The 16,259-nt window shown below is 37.8% G+C and overlaps 1 protein-coding gene across 6 annotated transcripts in view; it reads right to left on the bottom strand.

The window, feature by feature from the left end:
• LOC104146908 (3',5'-cyclic-AMP phosphodiesterase 4D) overlaps positions 1-16,259 on the bottom strand; it is a 401,542-nt gene that overhangs the window by 100,570 nt on the left and 284,713 nt on the right. For all 6 annotated transcript variants that reach the window (XM_068927370.1, XM_068927371.1, XM_068927374.1 and 3 more), the window contains exons 3-5: positions 10,450-10,486; positions 5,698-5,771; positions 4,852-4,901 (exon numbers count right to left, since the gene is read on the bottom strand). In XM_068927370.1, the coding sequence (XP_068783471.1) occupies positions 4,852-4,901; positions 5,698-5,771; positions 10,450-10,486 (161 nt within the window). The remainder of the gene's footprint in view (positions 1-4,851; positions 4,902-5,697; positions 5,772-10,449; positions 10,487-16,259) is intronic.

Here is a 16,259-nt window from a genome sequence, read left to right as displayed (position 1 = left end):
AGCCAGGAGATAATTAATTAATTAACTATATATAACTATTAAATAATGATTGATTATAGTTCTAATATAATAAAATAAAAACTATAGCAAAAGACCGGTAGATCCCATTCCACAACCTTCATTAGCAAATCTGAAGCTATTCAAAGCAAACCATGTAATATGTTGCATAAGCCCTATGAGAAGCAGGCAACTGATCCATTTAACTAACAGGATATTGGATTTCTGCTGGATTTAACATGCAGAACCATACAAAGTGCATAACTCTAGTCCAAAGAGAAGTAATAAAAATATACATTAACACATTAATTCAGTTTAAATGTATATCCTCATAATGTTTGCAACTAGTTTATTTCTTTTCCTGACGCTAAGCCATATGCTTCCTACCTTTTAATAAATGAAATGTAGAAGTATTTGATGGCGTGTTATTGAATAATTCCACATATTCTGTTCTATCTATGTGATGAAATAGGTTTGGGTCACTTTTTAGTGAAAAATTTTAAAGTGTAAACAACTTCTAAAAAGTGAACTTTTGCGATTAAGTTTTATTTTATTATTAAATTAACTGGTTTATTTGTTATACATACACACCTTTACTTAAAGGCCCTTTGACACTATGTTTGTAACCTAAAGGGCCAGTTATATAAGCTAATTTAAGTCCACTTCAAAGATATTTCTATTAACAAGATGTCTCTCTAATATGTGTGTGTGTGTGTGTGTGTGTGTGTGTGTGTGTGTGTGTCTGTCTGTCTGTCTGTTTGTCTGTCTGTCTGTCTGTCTGTGTACATGAATCAGATCCTGTATGATTTCAGGTTAACAAAGACTTTACTTTCCAGCTAATCTCTGGTTGTGATAGCATGCAGAGGCTCAGACACTCATTCTTTTGGAGAGACTTACCTCCTTTCGCATGTATATTTTTCATATAAAAGCAGCTGCCATACTGAGTTCACAAATTATAATTAGCAGACAGAGAAGTTGTGAGATCTCCTATCTGTTTTAAATCTGATACACACGAAGAACTTACATGGTTCCTTCAAATCTAATTCATATGATTTTCATTTAGAAATGCATATATTAGACCTATACTAATCAAAAGATATGTTTCCTCATTTTTTCATCAGTGAAAAATCACAACTCAAAAGCTCAGTCTTGGTTTCACAGCTACAAGTATTTTTGGAAAATGAAAGGTTATTTATAGTTCACTGGTGATATTAAGAGAATTAGCAACCTGACATGAGGCACCATCACCTCGCTGCCTTGAAAATGTGACTCACTGTGAGAGGAACCCCTCTTCTGGCTGCAGAACAGAACACCAGGCGTGGAAGAACTGTACAACAAACACGGAGCTATCCCAGGCTAGCCTTTTAGGGAGCAATGCATCTCCCTTTAAAGAGGATGTCTAAAATAAGTCAATTTGCCTGTCTGCTTGTTCCTACTGACAATAAAGGGACTCTAGAGAGCCTTGACAAGATAGAGATGTCTACTTTCTAGATGTCTAAAGCAGGTAAGAAAAGTGCCAACCAAGAGGTCTATTGTTATATGAAAAGCTCCCACCTCCCGCCCCCTACTTTGTCTGGGAAAGGAACGCTCGGCGTGCTGTAGCATACCTGGCCCTATACTGAAGATCAAGTATGCCACTGATATTTATTGACTTTTTTTCAATGCAGTTTCTGAAAGGGATTCTGAAAGGGATTCAGCCATTAACTTTTACACATTTAAAAAGAAAAATCACTGCAAATTTTAAGGCCACCATCATCATCTCCAAGTTCAGGCTGGTAGCAGTATTTTATGGCACGGTTGCTACGCTCCTACTCGATTGAACATTTTATTCCTGTACTGCCGTACCTCTCAATTCCACTGTTTCCTACTTCTTGCATTTTCTCCCACATGTATTCCTCAGGGTGAATTCTTAAAATAGTCAAAAAATACTTTTCCATCTAAATGGGAACATTTTACCCTTGCGATTTTAACTTTTCTTTACCAAATCCCTTTTCATCTTTTTCTTTTTCCCATATCTTCTGCCATAGTTCCTTCTTGCTACACTTTCCTTTTGCTTTCTGTAATCTTCCCTTTCGTCAATTACATTCTTCCTAAAGCACTTCTTCCAGGAAGGCTAGTAACTTAAACCCTCCCTTCTTAAGTGTCGATTTCTCTTTTAATATTGACATTGTTTAGTGATGCTGTACCTTCCAGTCACCTGTTTTATTACACTGGTAATCAGTTCTTGCTGAAATTGCTAGCTGTGCCATCTGGATGGTGTGAGGGGCTCCACCTGTCTGGTGTATTACTCTAGATAGTCAATGACTTAAACTGTGTGAGCAGCATGGGCAGGAGGATTTTTCAGCAGGAAGGACTCTGCACAAGCTGCATCTCACGTATTCCTGAGAAGAATTCAAAAAGCATGATGGCATCTGAAAGGGCTTTAATCATTCTAAGAAGAGCAGGAGAAGTGTTTGTAATATATTTTTCTTCTTAGCATAGTGCCTTATTGCAACATGCTTTACTAGGATTTTATATGCCCCAAGAAAGCACCTAGGCATACTTCTGTGCTTACATCATGAAATTTGTTGCTATGGAAATATCAAAAACAGGCTATGACTAAGAATGGACGAACCCATTTCGGCAAAATAGTATCCAGCTTCAATCTTCATTCAACAGCTAAAGTGAATTGCAGCTATTTTCATGCTTTATAGTTTCATGCTTTTAATATTTCTTCTGTATCATTAACGTCTTTTAGCCTCTTATATCCAACTCGCACAGGCCCCAACTCACCCAATTCAATGCATAGTTTGGGCACAGCAGTTCCAGTAGCTTCTCTGATAAATCAGATTAAATTAGATTAAATTACCCTTACTCTTGTTTCCTTTAAATTTCTTGGCACAGAAACATTTTCTAGAATAGTTGCACCACTGACCACACTACCTTCCTTCTAAACTTCAGATGATTTATTGTCTCTGACATGTACAGTGTACTCTGGAGATTAACTGAATGGAAACCTTCAGATCAGTGGGGAATTTAAAAAGAGCAACATTAACTTCCAGCAGAGCGTGTCTTGGGTCCTGCTGTCTGAGCAGTTTCTCCTCTTGGAGAAAAGCAGCAGACTTCAGGCAAACCGCAGTAGGAGAGCATATGAGGTGGGCTTGCTGTATGTTCATGTGCATGCATATCTTCTGTTCTGGATATCACATTTTCTTTGATTATCAGGGATTTTACTGTAAAATAGACTTTCTAAAGCTAGTTCCTTGGAACCACAGGAAAGAGACATATTTTTCAGAAAACTCTGTCTGCCCTCCATTTAAGATAATAGACTTCGGGATGACTGTGCTGAATGAGACAAGTAAAGCTCACAATTAAAAATATGTGAAACATCTATCAATAATTGAAATGGCTCATGGATGGTAGTTTGAAACCAACATCCAGAATTACCTCTTCAAGGAATACATTAACAAAGGATTTTACAAGAAGCAGGTCATGAGCGATCTATGCGTTTATTCTCTGTCATCCGCCCTCCCAATTTATTTAATTACTATGACTTTAAGGATGATTGCAAAACATTCTTAACTGAGGATGCTTTCCTGTGCATAGAGTGGATTTATAAGGTTTAACCTTCTGTTCCCGATGAGCCCTAAGCACAAATGCTCAGATTACAAACTGAGTTCCTTGGAGAATAAAAAAGTACAGAACTCCCAAGGCTGGATCTTTTAGAGGTAAATGTGTATATGGTGTGTGGATAGATGAAAAAAACTAAGCATTTTATCACGTTCGAAGCCTAAGAAAAGAACTGTTGAACATGACAAAGCCACACTTCTCTTCAAAAAAAGCTAAATTACTGTTTGTTCCTTGAGTTACAATCCTATTATACAACTAAAAAGACAAGAGTTTGAAGATAATCAGTAAAAATCAAGCCAAGTTCCAGCTGGAAAAAAAAATCATGTTGAAAATTCTGGAAATGATAAGTTTTCTGTTTAAATGATAAATTATCTGTTTACTAAGTGTCTCTCCATGTTTATTTAGTTTTCTGTTTAAATGATAAATTATCTGTTTACTAAGTGTCTCTCCATGTTTATTTAGAGGCAAAGCAAATGCTCTCTTAGTCTACCAGCATGCCATTGAGGATGTAACTACCTGGAAAATTACACTGTGTAAGAACACATTGATTAACATGTATTAACAAAGATGATGTGAAATAAGGTGTGTTCCCATAAAGATACCCAAGTTGCCAAATACTAATTCCAGCAATACCAATACTAACCAAAAGTGTTACAGAGTAAAATTTTAAAAAGTGATCATGTCATTTAGGATCCCGATTTCAAGTTCATATTTCTTTAGAAATAAGTGTCTTTTAGAAATAAATTGTTTTTCTTTTAAGCACCTAAATGTTATAGAAATAGAATCACTACAGTTAGCTTTGAAAATTTCCCCTCATTGCCTAAAGTTTTGTAATGCCAAGACTTTGCCTCAGTATAACTACAGAACTCCACCTCCCAAATAAAAATCAATCTGTTCTTCATATCAGTTCTTTCTACTACATTTAATTGCAAAAAGTTACTAATGCAGGTAATCATGACACACTCACATGCTGATCTAGGAAGAAAAATGGAGAACAAGGACCATCATGTCAAAAAAAGAACTACCAAAAATTTGAGAACGAACTGGTGGTGATATGTAACCAAAAATATTTACAACTACATGACTCAAACTCTCTTTAATAAAATAGATGTAAGTATATAAAAGAATATTAGGTTACTATTTTAAAATTCAATTTTCATTGAAACTTAAGTTTTCATAAATGTTAAATTTAGAAAACCATGGTGCTTTCACAGATGAATTTGCAATCACGTTAACTTCTCTTACCTGTTATAGTTGCTTTGTTAATAGATGGTTGGTTACACATTGGTGACCGTCTGATAAGGAAAAGAAAAAAGGTATAAGCCTGATAATCTTATAGATTACTGAATCTTTGAACAATCTAATAGAAAATACTTTTCCTTGGGAAGTTATTTGGAGCTGGAACATACTGTCATTGACAAGAAAAAAGTTCAAATATTTGTTCTAGTTGAAATATTTCTTTATAGTATAGATATTTCTTTCTAGTGCAGAAGGAAATTCACAACTCACCCTCAAATCTCTCTCCAGATTGGGAACTCCAGCAGGGGAATATTTTAAGAATTTACAAGTTCATTAAAAACCTGCACCTTACCCAGCACTTGTACCTAGCTTGAAGTTTGATCCGTATACATATTTATCATTACTCTAACATGGCCATTGTAAATTATAATTTGTTTCATTTTGTTTTTTGAATATATATTTTGCAATAATCTTTAGGGCAAACAGCTCAGTGTATTGTTTTGCTCATTTAAGAAAGCTAGAATTTGCTGGACTGATACAGTGAGGTAAGGATGGGTGGAGAACGGCATCTTTAACATATAACAAATTTATTGAAAATCTTTGAAAATCCACAAAAACCACTCCAAGTTTATGCACAGACAGAAATAGAGGAGCAATTAGTAAGCGATGGGGCCCTTGTCTCAGCTATCAGGTATAACGGTTTCAAGGGATTAATAAAATCATTAATCATCACATGATTTATACAATTTTAGTGACAGACTGAAGTCTGCAACATCTAATCTTGTCATTCTTCATTTCAAAATTTAAAAAGTACCACTGCAAAAAGTTTAGTCTCAAAAAACTGACACTCACTTGCTGGGTGCCCGATCTTGTAAATTGGTTAATGCAGCAAAGTTATTCCGTACAGTACGCAGGCTGGCCAGCACCTGGAACAGACAAAATAGTTGCATCCTAAATTTCTACATAGGTAAGACTGATTTATCTGCACTCCACTGTGCTGACAGGAAAAGGAAAGGACATTGCAAGACAACTGTAAAAGGTTTCCAGGATTGGTTTAATGTCTGAGGCCTTTGACCATTATTTAACAATAACATGTCTGTAATGCAAGAGCAATCATTTCTTTCTTTTTTTTTTCCTCATAAACAACTCATCATTTGTTTAAAGAGCCTTACTTGAAGAGGAGGAAAGTTTTTCACAGAATACTACTTAGTTCTCTAAAGTGACCATAAAAGCATTCATGTTTGGAAGATAATAGCCCATTCAAGCCTATTGCTTCATGCATTAGAAATGATTAGAGAATTTTCCATTTGCAGCCCAGCCCCCACAAACCTCAAAGGACAAAGGGAATGAGATTGTCCAGCCTGGCAGGAAAAATAAAAGTGGCTTCCTTAAGGGGTCCCATTCTTATGGGCACTTTGGACAGAAGGCCAGAGTTAGAGGAAGGTATCACCTGAGCAGGTGGGAAATGTCTGAGGACTCCTGCAAGATCTGCCCATGGAAAAAGGTGATACAAACTAAGTACTTCCTGTCTGGGCTTCCTTCTAGGCAAGACAGCAGCTAAAGGAGGCAATAGAGGAGTGTCTTCTTGTTGTAAGTAGCATATGCAGTCTCCACTGATGGAAATTGGATAAATACATCAAATTTTGTACCACGTAAGTATAATACGATACATCTGTCTGACTAGGGAGCAGCAGTTTAGCAATGTCAGAGAGGGAACCATTAATTATTTAGAACTTGACAGGGAATGAGAGGAGGCAGCAAAACTAATCGCTGATGTGTCCCTGTGGTAGTCGGTCGTGGTTGTTTCTCAGCCCAGACTGGTTTGGTTCCCTGGACAACCCACGCATTCGAATGAGACTAACAAAGTTGGGAATGGGAATGTGGGCTCTTGAGGTCTGAGTCAAGGAGGATACAACCCTGTCTCCACAGCCCCTTACATTTATAAGTGAAGAAGCAAGTGGGTTGGAAGCTGGCAACACATAAAGGACTTCTAAAAAGCTTGTAACAGACAGCAAATATTCAGGAGAGAATCATGATTAGCAGAGTCCAAGTTACTGTAGGCAATTCCCAGATGGGTTAAATTAATACATTTGTTGCTTTGTTAGGGAGTATCCATTTCATTATGTTTTTCTTTACAAAGATCAGGACAAGGAGGCAAACATACGTATTTTACATTCGGCACTGAATGAAAGTAATTTTATTCTATAAAATTTGCATTCCCAGGATATTGTGACATTAACAAATGTTATGTCTAGATGATGGATATACCTAGATGGGAACGTGGCGTGAAGTGAACAAAACAGGACTGGAGATGCTGTGTTCGTAAAAGATGAAGACAGAAAATACTAAGAAAATGCTGAGGAAGTACATGAGAAAATATTTTAAAAGGAAAGGATGAGCTAAAAGTGGAAGGAGAGAAAGGATAAAAGTAAAAAAGTTAGGCATGTTAAAGAAGGACGTACATTTTATTGACTGCAGTTAGTTTTCAGTTCTCTTTGGTCTGTCTGTCTGGGTTCTGATCTACCTATGCCAGGATGCTGAGACTGCTTGTATGTGCTGTGGTTATTAGAGGCAGCGCTGCACCACATATAAACACATCTACGTGGCTCCCGGAGTTGTCTTGAGTCATGAAAAAAAGTAGTCCATTTTCCTGGCTGTAAGTTCCTACTCAATAAGCCCTGTTGGACTCAAACTGGCTATATATTCAGGTGCACCTAGAACTGGGAGCTGACTCCTCAGTGAGTCGCCTCAGATACAGCTATGCTTATTAGCTCTGCCTCTGCTGGACCTAAATAAATGTCTCTGTACCTGCTGCACGTGAACCTAGTTGAGGTTTGTGTTACATCTGAAATAATATGACACTTAGAACTTGGACTGTTGAAAAAAGGAGCGTGCAGAGCTGCAAGACAGCTCAGGGCCAGTTACGAACTGAAGCTTCGTAAGTCTAGACCCAAGCCTGGGCCCCTGAAGAGACAGCAGGGAGTCTCTGTTTAGTTCAGATCACTATGCACATTGTCCCGATTTTTCCACTGTCCGAGTCATTATGAATCCCTGTTATTCTAGGAAGTGGAGACTTGACTGTATAACTTGTATGTCCCTCTATTTTGTTCTTCTGGCAGGTTACATAGCGATTTTCTTGGACAAGGGGTAAAATGTCCAGTATCTGCCCAGTGTTCCAGCTGCTATAGCACACTACGAGCATACCTTGGCACTTTCTGCAAGTGCAAGGGGTCTCCACAGACATAGCAATGAACATAAGAGTGACAACAAACCTTTGGCCTTTGGTTGCAGTGAATTCTGATGCTAAACAACTTGATTTATTGAATATAAGATTGATTATTTCTGCATCTATAATATTAAGCAGCAGTTTATATAATAATATTCCCATTTCCACTTTTTCATTATAATTTGCTTTAAGTGACAATTTCTCTGACCACAGAGGTTCCACTTGTGCTTAATGTTTCCAGAGTTAGAGTTCTGAGCAAAAAAGGCAACCTGCAAATTAGGTTTTAATCTCTAAGTAAATAATATTAAGTTCAAAATCAAGTTATATGTGAATAGTCCTAAGCAGATTAAATTATTCAACCCTCTGTGGTGTTAAAAGACTATAAGGTTGGTTCTTAAATTTCAAATCATTCAAACTATGTTATTTTGAAAAGTGAAATTCTAAGAATTAGAGCAGCTGGTTTATGTTATTTTATAAGGAAGTGCAACTAATAATATCATTGTGATAGATTTTTATTTAGTTTACTGAATCCTATTTCTGATAAAAATAGTAAATTGTCTTGTCTGGGGCCAGATGCTATGTGACAGGCATAGCATTCCTCATTGCCTCTGGTAAGATAGTATGCAACTGGGCTACCATGGTGATATGGTGATACGCTGAATAGTGATTGAAATGCTAAAAATTGAACTATTACCACCAGGTGGCTCACAATCATATGAAACAAGCCTCCTGCATGACTGAAGAAAATAAGGACGTTTTGAAATAAATAGAACGTGTTCCACATGCATGTGTCACTAGGAAGTCCCAAATTGGTTAAAACAGTGCCTTTGCTCTTTGCAAAACAAAACAAAACAAAAAGAATCTACATCAGGAAGTACTGCTCTTATTAAGAAGAAACCAAAACGGTGGTTTATATGAGGTATATGCATTATACTAGCATGTGGGGTCCAACTTCTGAAGTCCTCAGTGAGGCCCTAGTACTGCTAAAGAAAATCTGAGGGATGGGCCCGGTGCTTATCTGGAGTTGTAGTCTATGAGCAAGCTCCACAAGGAGATGGGATTTTGCTCATACAAATCATTTTTCGATAAGGGCTAATTTTTCTTAAGAGCATAATCAGATGTCACTTCCACCAGTGAGGCACTTCCCCTAACCTCTCGACTGCGTTTCAATTCTCCTTGTGTGGGGGGAACGTGCCATGTGATAACTCATCTTGTGAGTACTCTTAGTCCTGGTCAGTGCAAAGGAAAACGGGAGATATAAACCACTGCTAACAGTGTTTCACACTGAAACAGCGTTAAAGTGTTCAAATAATCAATTATGACACCTTGGTTCAAGTAACATTAATGTCCAACTGCTCCTGCTCTAATTGCAGAAGCACATCCATCTATGTCCACAGGAATACCAAACCACCTTTAAAGCAAATAGCGTGTTTTGTCTCAGAAAAAAATCAGTGAATGTGGTGCAGTATTTGTTTTCTGAGGAATACTGTAACCTGACTTATTTATGTGGCATAATTTGTGATAAAAACTCAGATGGAGATAAGTATAATGGAGAATTAAGTATATAATAAACTATTAAATAAATATTCATTTTGCATATTTAGAGCATTAGACTAAAGCAACCTGCGTACTCAAACTTCAGTTGGACACGGTGTTCTTATTTCAGACTGTTGTGTGACTCAACCTTTCTCTTTCTTTTCAATGCCTTAAAACACATACAGCTTCCTGAATTTTTCTTTTTCTCTAGTTAGGCTGAATTAACTTTCATTCCTATCTGCTACAGGGGAAAAACCTATTATCATGAGTTCAAGGACTATGAGGGTTAACTTTCCGTATATGACAAGACAGCTCTTTTGCTAAAAATTGGGTAGTTTCTATCCAAATTACACAGAATTTTGAGTTGGTATTTTATAGAACCCAGAAGCTGAATGGAAAAATCAAACTAATAGATCCAGCTTTGTGAAGAAACATAAGCATTCTGTGTAAAACTTATCTGTCGTCTAAAAATTACCTTGAATTGAACAGGTAAAAGATGTCCAGAAGAAGAAACCATGATTATAAACAGCTATAGAGTAACAGAGAACGCAGATTTGTTTTCATCGGTGCATAGTACCACTGTGTCTGCTATGGTATTTGAAAGGAGACCAGTTTCAAGATATTTATCACATTGCTACTTTTGCAACTTTTCAGGTAATCAAGAGCATTAAGAAAAGGAGAGGTATAGGTAATAGAATAGGAAGATTATTACTTTTTGTATAGAGGGTTTTTTCCTGTTGAAAGCAAGCATGTATAATATTAACAGTGGAAAACAGTTGATTTGGTCTTTCTGGCCTTTAAATTGCAAGATCATGTGAGAAACATGGCAAAATTGTGCCTACCTGAGCAAATGGTGTCACAATCAAGTCATCTCCATGTCTGAAAAAATGAGCAAAGCTGAAAGTTAGATATTACGGAAAACTTTTATCACGGCTGCTGCTTTAATTAGAAATAAAATTAGGTTTTACAGTTCACCGTAGTCAACTCCAGTTTCTTCTTCAGCAGTTACGCACTACAGCTGCTTTAAAGGTTCTTTTGAAAAGGAAAGATCGACGTACGTATTGTCCAGTGGCCTGACATGTCTATGGGATGGCTGCTGCACCAGTCAGTTCCTACGGTGCCCGCTGGACAGAGGAACAAACAGGACAGACCTCTGGAGATTTCATCCCAAAGGCTCCCCCTCCTCTTTTCTTTTTCGCTTGTTTGGAATTAGCTGGAATGGCTTTAGCATAAGAAATAACCAGGTTTGCCTTAACAGTTGGAAGTATCCAGAGTTATTTTCACTGGCAGGGCCCAGGGCAGCTAATAGGGAGAATGACTGCTGTAAGGGTTACTAATAGATCATTTGCGAGCGCAGGACAGGCTAGTAACTGCATATGACTGGGGACTGCATCACACACTAATAAAAACCTAGTAAAACTTTTAAACTGACGCACACATCTGTAGTTATAGGGGGTGTTACCTAGTGTGTGCTGTTGCTGTGGCAACCTCACCCACACCACACTGGGTGACGTAGGAGCGAGCCGCTGGGATGACGTGCCTCAGTGGAGAGGGGAGGAAGGAGAAGAGGGCTTTCAACTCTTCTGCACTGAAAAACTTGCGAGAATAAATTGGCTTATGTTGTGAAGTAATTCCCACTCACCTCATGAATAAAATATTCAAGTTACACACAAAGTACCATGTGTAGTCACAGCTTGTGCTAAAGGAACACCGAACAAGCACAGGAAGAAAAAGATGGGAGACTGAACTACGCGCAGATAGTCATTCTCCTCTGAAACACTCATGAAACTGCGACTGCCAATGAAGTGCTGGGGTGAATGCCCGTAACAGATATGCAGCGTATGGCAAGCTGTCACTTCCAACAGTTTTCAAAAAATATAATCTTGAAAATGAGCTGCCGTTGAGCTCATGAATCACATGGATAACGCTGAGCATATGGAGTGAAGCCTCTCTTAGAGACCCGCAGGAGGCCACGGGAGCAAGCACAACTTTTAAGAGTTTTCAGTTATCGCATCTAGCATAAGACAACAACCAAAAATGAAAATTTCCTAAACCAAAATCTACTGTGACTCTATTCGCTTATATTTTTCTGCAGTGGGTTCACCATGATGAGCTTTCACATCTGAAATAATTCACCAGAAATTACCATTGCTTTTGAGCTATTTTCATATTCTTTAAAGTTTTAAGCATAAAGTATGAGTATTTAACATATTTTAAGATTTCCAAATTGATAAAAATCTAATCACAAGAAAGCTTCCTGTGAAATGCAGAAATATGATTGACAAATCAGTTGATTTAACTTGCTACAAAATCATTCTTATAATTTACATACTGCCCACAAGATAGTATTTGCAGGTATTATAGTAACCTATAAAAAAACCCAGTAAATACAACCAAAAATGCATAAGGATGAAACAAAGCTCCCCAATATTAAAAATGATCACGACACTTAATATCTCTGTAGCTGCTTTTATTGCCATCTCTCTCATCTCTCTTGTTCCTATTAGTTGAAACAGAGAATTAGATTTTTACAGATCCTATGGAAGAGGTCTGCACTTTAAATAAGTTATTTGCAGGAGCAGTTGGAAAAGGAGTTGCTCCAGGTGCAAACACAGTCCCAGACCGAGCAGAAAGAGTGTAAGCCCGATCGCCACACCAAACTGGAAGAAACCTAGCACCATGGGAGGAAATTAGAGGCTTTAATTGTCTAATGAAACCGAATCCAATTAGTTATTACAGACATGATCAGCCTAGGGCAATAACAGGGGAATTAATGACCAGTTGGGTTTAATAGCTATTCATATTTCTGTTGGGTCATGAAAACATCAGGAAATGCCTTAGACCTTGATTTTTTCTTTAGTTACTCAGAAAGCCTCTCAAGACCATAATTTAATGAAGCATCTGGACAACAATGATTTCCTCAGTCAGCCAGGGAGGAAAATTCCCTTCACATCCCTCCCATCAGCACGGGAAGAGATTTTTCTCCACTGCTGATGAAGCAGTCGGCTTACCTGTTTCTCAGTAACATCTGTTCACTTCTTCCTTTTTAAAAAAATATTTTTACTATTTGTTTATCAGTTTGGATCACCATTTTCTCTACTGTTATCTTTTTGACACTGTAAAGAGGCACAGCTATGTAAAGCAAGGACTCCTGCTTTAGTCATTTTGCAGAATCACAGAGTAGCTGGGGTTGGCAGGGATCTTTGAAGATCATTTGGTCCAACCCCCCTGCTCAAGCAGGGTCACCTGAAGCACATTGCCCAGGATCACATCCAGGCAGGTTTTGAATATCTCCAGGGAAGGAGGCTCCACAACCTCTCTGGGCAACCTGTTCCAGTGCTCAGACACCCTCACAGCGAAGAAGTTTCTCCTCATGTTCAGATGGAACTTCCTGTGGTTCAGTTTCTGCCCGTTGTCCTGTCACTGGGCACCACGGAGAAGAGACTGGCCCCATCCTCTTGACACCCTCCCTTCAGATACTTATACACATGGATCAGACCCCCCCCCCGCCCAAGTCTTCTCCACTCCTTGAAGGAGTAAATGATAAGGCAATTCAGAGACACACCAAGTATGTGTTTCTGGGCCTTCTGCCCTGGAGTTTTTTTCATAAAATGGGATCGCTCCACTCCTCTAATTTTCACACTTCATCCTATTTGAGCTCTTGCATTTCATTGTGGAATGCTGAAAAATACTGTGGCTTGTTATTTTCTAGAGGAACCATTATTAAGTATTAATTTAATAGTGAAACCAATTCAAGATTTAATTTTCACACTTCAAATGCCCCTTCTGTCAAGAATTAAAATGACAGAAATGGTCATTATTTTGGTAAAAGTGTAATGCTGAAAGTACAGATATCCAAAGTTTTCACAAAGTAGTCTAACACGTGCCAGATTCGCTTGGACAGAAAAGCAATGGTATAGTGTGGTGGGTAATCTTTCATTCACATTGGGTCAGGAAATCTGGAAAAGGTGAGGCTGTACAAAAAGGGAACAGAAATGTCTAAAGCACCTGTGGTATAAAATGATTCACTGCAGCTTCTTGGGCAGGCAACAGTAGCAGCAATTTAGTCTATCACATCCTGTAAATGGGGAACGACTCAAGTTCTGATCCTCTGTGTTTATCCAAAACAATATTTAAACATAAAAACATTGTTCTGTGACAGATTTCAAGAAAGCAGACTGAAGGGTTTTTTTGTACAAAAGTGCAAGAACATATGATTTAATCAAAGTGTTATTGATCCACAGTGTACTGCAGTGTATTAAAACACTACAATGTATGAGTGCCCTGCTATTTTCTTCTCAGGTGATATGGAAGCTGGCAGATGATTCTGTTTGAATTCTGGACAGCATAGTGCCGCACATCTATATACAGAAGCAGCAAGAGGGAGTGTAAATCCTGTATAATATAACACAAACTTCTAAACATAGACAGAGCTGTTTACCTTTAAGGTTAGAATAAATTGTTCTGATAGCCATTAGGAGGACTCAGTTAACTAGAATGCTGGGCATATTTGTTTGTTTGTTCATATTTCAAAGAAAGTCAGAATTGAAAGCAGAATAATTGTCACCTGGCCAAAAAATGTAAAACAATCAAATTCACCACCACCAAAAAAGACTGTTAAAGCACATAACAGTACCCGTGAGATGAATCAGTGTTTCATAAAACATAGGCCAAATATCCAATAGCAGACCAAAGAGTACATAAAGCACTGCAAGTTATTTGCCAAATTAAAGTGATGAAGCCTGATGAAGCCTGGTCTTCTGCAAATTTCTGTTCTTTGTTTCTTAACCTCTCCTATGGGACATACTTGAACTCTCCCCATATCACCTATGATGGTCTTCACCGTGGAGAAGACATAAAAGTGCTATTCAGGGTCAGAAGCTAGATGTACATGCGCAGCTGACTGTTACCAAATACCAAGTATAAAAATCCTGCCTTCCCTTCCTCAAGAATGGCATTAATTTGTCCCTCCTATCCCAATTATAGGAAGGTAATTAACTTTACTCCCACTAAAGAGGAACTTGGAGATATATTCATGGACAGACAGAGAAGCAGGCACAAGGATAGACAGGGTGACTGCATAAGCTTTATTTCTTAATTAAGTCAGGATAATTTAATTTAATCATTTAATAAAAGGAGTAGCAAGAGAGACATTCTGCAGACCTGCTAGGATACAGTTAAAAAAATAGTTATTTTTCTGAATATGATCTGAAAAAACTCAAGATATCCATTAAGGGGATGTGAATCTCAGAATTTAGAGACCACTAGAAATGTGAGAATCTGCACTTGCCAGTGTGGAGTTTGCAGGGAAGAGCCTGAGTAAGATTTATCTTCATAAAAGCCATAGTAAACTCAAGTTACTACTTTCTAGACACACAATATGAAGAACACCAGGGGAGTGATCTTGCAGACTCATACTGTCGATGTGAAGCATAAACAGAAAAATGAAAGCATAGTTTAAATAGAGGGGGCAAATGTACAAAACATATTTAGACCAACTTGATACACGATAAGGTCAAAATACAATCATTATTTTTTGACATGCTCCTAAAAAACAAGGCAACGGAAAAGCACTTCCTCACAATGCCCAGTCCTCCCTGGCAAGTTTTATGTAGGTTGAAAACAGGTTTTTAATGTACAATTATCCTTTTCAGGTTACAAATTGAAATAACAATTGTAATAAAGGCAAAGTTATACAGTTACTGATCAGCATACTCAGTCGTTAGCACTGATATCACTGTGCCACAGAATCTCATGGAGTCACAGAAAAGCACAGTGGGGATAGAATTTGAAGGAAATCTTTCTGAGCTCTTTCAGAAACCATACCACACAACTAGGAAGGAGATGACAGCACTTATTAAGACTTTCAAATCAACTTCAGACATCAAACAAAAATTTTCATAACTGAAAGTTTAACATCTTTGTACAATCTATATATGATATTATGACAGTAGTGTAAAGACTCTTGACACTCTGTATCATTTTGAAGCATGATCATGCTGGTTTACACACCCTATTCGAATGAAAAACTCCCTTATCTCCCTGGGATAAGTATTGGCTCGGAATGCCAGTCAGTCCTTAAAGCCAGCTGGCATACTCTGCATTGGATTCTCTGGCTACAAACTCAGGACATAGCCTCTTTAAAAGAAAAAAGCTGCCAACAGACTTTGAAAAGCCCTGGGGTATAGGCCTGTCTGGCAACCCTGCATTGTGCTCTGTAGCAAGGAGCTAAGGCAGTTGTCACACTGGGACAAGAACTAACTCCCTTTTTAGAGTTCCATTTCGGCAATTTCTTTCTCTCTCTTTTTTTTTTTTTTTTTATTGCAACATATCAAATATAATAAAAGCAAGGGAAAATCCATGCTGTCCATACACAAAAATGCACAAAATGTGAAAGAATACCAACATGAAAGTAGCCTTCTATTTGAATCTATTGAATTTATTTCTGTTTGAAATCTATTGCAGCCCCCTTTTGCAGTGTAAACTTCTAAATTTGGATTAAATATGACATCCACCCATTTCTGTATACAGGGCAGATTCAGAGAGACTATCCAATAGCATGCTATAAAATACGACTTATTAAATGAGACATTTATGTTTTGCTTTGCACTCACTCATGCAAGCCCACTGTTCATCCTAATAACTAGTATTT

Source organism: Struthio camelus, chromosome Z (assembly GCF_040807025.1).
Source record: "Struthio camelus isolate bStrCam1 chromosome Z, bStrCam1.hap1, whole genome shotgun sequence".
Classification (NCBI taxonomy): domain Eukaryota; kingdom Metazoa; phylum Chordata; class Aves; order Struthioniformes; family Struthionidae; genus Struthio; species Struthio camelus.
The sequence above is the reverse complement of the archived record's forward strand: the minus strand, read 5'-3'. Positions and strand labels throughout refer to the sequence as shown.